The 4,306-nt window shown below is 32.4% G+C and overlaps 1 protein-coding gene across 2 annotated transcripts in view; it reads left to right on the forward strand.

Annotated features, from left to right (window-relative positions):
- The first annotated feature begins 2,561 nt into the window (after positions 1-2,561).
- The window catches only part of LOC111374567 (protein COBRA-like), a 4,913-nt gene continuing 3,168 nt past the window's right edge, over positions 2,562-4,306 (forward strand). Inside the window, exons 1-2 of one of the 2 annotated variants that reach the window (XM_022997250.1) lie at positions 2,562-2,830; positions 3,668-3,747. In XM_022997250.1, the coding sequence (XP_022853018.1) occupies positions 2,740-2,830; positions 3,668-3,747 (171 nt within the window). In that variant the 5' untranslated portion in view covers positions 2,562-2,739. The remainder of the gene's footprint in view (positions 2,831-3,667; positions 3,748-4,306) is intronic. The other variant, XM_022997251.1, reaches the window with a different exon arrangement.

Here is a 4,306-nt window from a genome sequence, read left to right on the forward strand (position 1 = left end):
AAAAAATTAAAAAAAAAAAAAAAAAAAAAAGAAGAAGAAGAAGAAGAGGAAGACCCAAAGCAATAGTGGGTCCCACACTAAACGAATGCTATTTTGTCCCATATATGGAATTCCACTCCACCGACAGAGCCAAAAATTAATTAACAATTATTAAAAGGTAATAATTGTTAATATTGTATTAAATCTGTATCTGTGCGAATGTGTGTGTGTGTGTGGGTTTTTTTACTGAAGATGCCACACAAGCAGTGCAAGGATTGACGCTTCACTGAGATTTTTTACTTGATCAACCATTGATTCCAGACGAATTGCATTTGTCATTGGTTCATTCCAATCCAGGCTTTTGAATCTTGGGATGAAATCGAAGCTTTTTTTATCGTACATTCTTTAAATTTTGTAGTTCTTCTTTCTCATTTTCGACCATGTTATGTGGATGCCATATTAAGGTTGGTTGATATAATGTCTGCGATGTTATTGTTTAGTTTCTTTTCCTCCATATGTTTCAAATGAAATATACTACTAAGAAAGCAGGGTGTTCCTAAACTTGGAATTTCAACATCCTTAAAAAAAATTTAAAAAAAAAAAAAAAAAAAAGAGACCCTAACAAATAGTGGGTCCCACTCCCACACCAAAACGATTGCTATTTTGTCCCATGTGTGGAAATTCTTTGCACCGACAGAACCAACGATTCTTTAACAATTATTATTTTTTCTTCTCATAAATTTATTTTCAACCACATATTTTACACAATAAAATATTTTACACATGTAAATCCCATTTTTTTCTACTTTTTAATCATATTCTTCTGAAAAAATGAAATCGTTATTTCAAAACTTGTTTTTCCACGAGAACTCTTTAAGAAGGGAGACAGAAAGGGGGCTAAATAAAATTAAAAAGAAAAGAAAGTTTTTGCACTAATCTATTCCCTCAATAGAAAGTTGGTTTTTAGCTCTCGAAAGGAGCAAGTTGGAACCCAATGTTACATTATAGTTGCACTTAAATGTTTTTAATGACAGAAATAGTACAGATCTCCATGTGATGTGGGTCGAAGGAACCCCCACATGAATGCAATCAATCATAGCCTACCTAAAGGATCAGATCCTGCCTATTGGCAAAGATGAAGCCTCAATAAAAGGCGTGAGCAGGTGCTCAATTGGTACTATTGCAAGTAGTTCGGAGTCAAACCAAGTGAAATTTTAGTCCCTTGTTTGGTTTAACATAAAATCTGATTTTGAGTAAATTTTAGGAAATTTTATAAAATGTTTGGTTAAAAGGTTAATAAAAGTTGTGCATCCTATAAAATATGTGGTTGAAAATGAATTTTATAAAAAATAAATTTTAAGAAATAGAACATGTGATTCTCATAAAAGTACGTCATGGTTAAAATTTCTAAATAAAAATCCAAGTTGTGAAGTAAAACTATTTTATTAAGGGTCCATTTGATTGCAAGAATGAAATATTGGTGGAAAGAAAACGAATTTCAGATAATTGAATTGTTTAGAACTTGTTTTACTGAAAATTGTTAATTAAATATGTTTGATTGATATATTTTTTCAAGTTTGGGATCTTTTGATATTCGTTTGACTTTATTTTCTATAAATTGTCAATTAAAATGATAGAATTAGTTACAATTATGGATAAAATTTGTTTCCATTGTAAAAAATAAAAAATACCCGAAAAACCAAATTCCCACCAAAATCAAAGGAAACCCAATATCTTAAAAACCTGGAAAAAGGGATTTCGTGAGGAGTTGGGTGGAAAATAGTTCCATTTTTCATGGAAAATGAAGCCTACTAAACAGGCCCTAAATGAAGTAGACAAGAAAAACTTAATCATTCAACACATGTTTAGGCTCGAATGAGCCTATAAATGAAAAAAAGAAATAGGAAAAAAAATAAAAAGACATCTTTGTGTTGATTTTATTCGGAAGGCTCTTCTTATTTTGATGGCCTAACCTGGTCAGTACCCAGCCATAGAGATTGATTATGCAACAATGATAATAAATTGAGGATTAACTTTCTATATTTCAAAAGATAGATACTAATTTACTACTAGACTAATAGGTCAAGGACCATTGGAGTAATTTTCCGAAAAGAAAATCAATTAATCAAGCCATTCTGTCTTTTTCTACCTATTGTCGGCAACGGTTTGTATTTATTTATTTTGATCGAAAACTATATTTAATAGAAGATTATTTATTTACACAAAATCCTTCAGTTGGGAGGTCGATTTTGAGATACGTCTTTCAAATATATAAATACAATGAACACTATTTCTTAACAAATCGATTTTAAAAATAATTTTACACAAAATTGTCTTAAGAAAAAGAATATTTCAACTTACAACAAAAACGCGTCACGGGAGTGTGTTTTTCTCTCTGTTTTTACGTAGTGTTAGCTGGACTGTCACTTTCATCTCATAATATTCAGTGCTAATTACCCTCAAAACTGAGTAATTTGTTCAAAACAAGAAGGTGATGTTACGTGTACAGCATTATATACATCAATTTTGACAGCCTCGCACGTATAAAGAGTGAGGCTCAGAATTATTTTAATCGCGGGCCCGGAAAAAATAATACATTATTCAAGTCTCAAGAATCTTACAGTGAGGGCAGTTACGTTACTCGTTAAAGACCATTTGAAAGTCCAGTTAGGCCTTCATAAAAAGGCTTGCCACCGCTTTCTCTCCCTACATTTGAGCTGCAGATCTAGAGAGAAGTGGGTAAATCTGCAAATTGACGAAATGGAGCTCTGTTTCAGATCTTTAAGCCAAATTCCAACTCCCATCATTTTGCTGTTTTTCTTGCTTTCTTGCTTCAGCTTCAATACATCAGGTGTGTGTATATACTTTTTTCCTTATGAATTTTCTTGATTTTGGATACTTTTCTTGCCAACCAATTTAATTGTTTTGAGGGTTTTAATTAATTGTCGAGATTTAATCAATTTTAGAGGAAATGGGCTTAATCTAATTATCAACAAGTTCAGATCTTTGGGAGATTTGATGCATACTTTTACTGGTTTTATTTTAGTAATCTAAATGCATGTTTGACTCGCATTACAATTTGAACTTCTAATCAATTCATAGGTGTTGTGTGGGATGGGTTTGATTGAACTTATCTACGCTAAGCAGCTTGAGTATAATCTGCTTTTTGCTAAAGAAAATTGAAGTAGCTTATTTTCCTTTTGAGAAAAAAGTTAACAAAATTAATTCTTGATTGTTCTTATTTCATATCCGAGAATCTCATTGAAAAAAATGAATCTGTATGAGCTACATAAGTTTTACTTTGTCATTGGTCTCCAGATTTAATCCGTTGTAAATGCTACCTATACTTTTCTTTATGTTTGGGGTTGGTCGTAGTTAGAACTTAGAAGGTATATTTATGGTGACTTTATGCTAAACTTGATAGTACTGGACATCATCGACAGAAAAAAAAGGTTAAATTCTTATCAGTCGTCTGGTATAGTGTTGCTGACTACTGTCTACCAATTTGGAAGGCTACACTGGACATCAATCAATATTATTATAGACAAAAAACAAATTGAAATCGTGTTTGTTGTCCACTCCATCACTATCAGTTTATAATCCATGGAGGAAATAGATTTAATAAATTTTTCGTTAATTCAAACATATGATTTGATTGCGGTCTTCCTTTTTTGGTCTTTTTCTACAGTAGCCTATGACCCGCTTGATCCTAATGGAAATATCACAATTAAATGGGATATCATCAGTTGGACTCCCGATGGCTATGTTGTAAGTATTCTAGTCAACTGTTGATCAACATCAAATTCCATCATTACATCTCTGTTTCATTTATGCAAACGAGTATAAATTTACTCGGCAGCCGATCAAGTGTCGAATTTAGAAACCTGTATTGATTGACTTTCAAGAATTTTTACAGTACTGGCAGTTGAAGCTCGAGCATATTTTTAAATCATCCTAATTGAGCTTGTCAGTCCATCAACTTTCACATTGTCCATTCAAGTTTTCTGAATGTTATTACTAGAAAAATCTATTTTATCATTGTCTGAAGCATGTTGAAATATATTTTCTTCTTTTCCAAGTTCCGATGTTACGACAAGTGATGTGGGTAAGTGTGCACCATCTTATAATAGCTCCCAGACAGATGAAGTTTAAGTCAGTGTGGACATCTTCTGATGGATTCAAGGCATATCCTTGGGATATTAACTGATTTCTCTGCTAGAATGTGTGAAGCCTAACCATACTGTTCGCTTATCTTTCAACCCTGGATCAACCTAGTTTGCTCTAGTTTCCATGCTATATAAAGGCATTTTGGTGGGTTGGGGGGGGG

Source organism: Olea europaea, unplaced genomic scaffold (assembly GCF_002742605.1).
Source record: "Olea europaea var. sylvestris unplaced genomic scaffold, O_europaea_v1 scaffold126, whole genome shotgun sequence".
In the NCBI taxonomy this organism is placed as follows: domain Eukaryota; kingdom Viridiplantae; phylum Streptophyta; class Magnoliopsida; order Lamiales; family Oleaceae; genus Olea; species Olea europaea.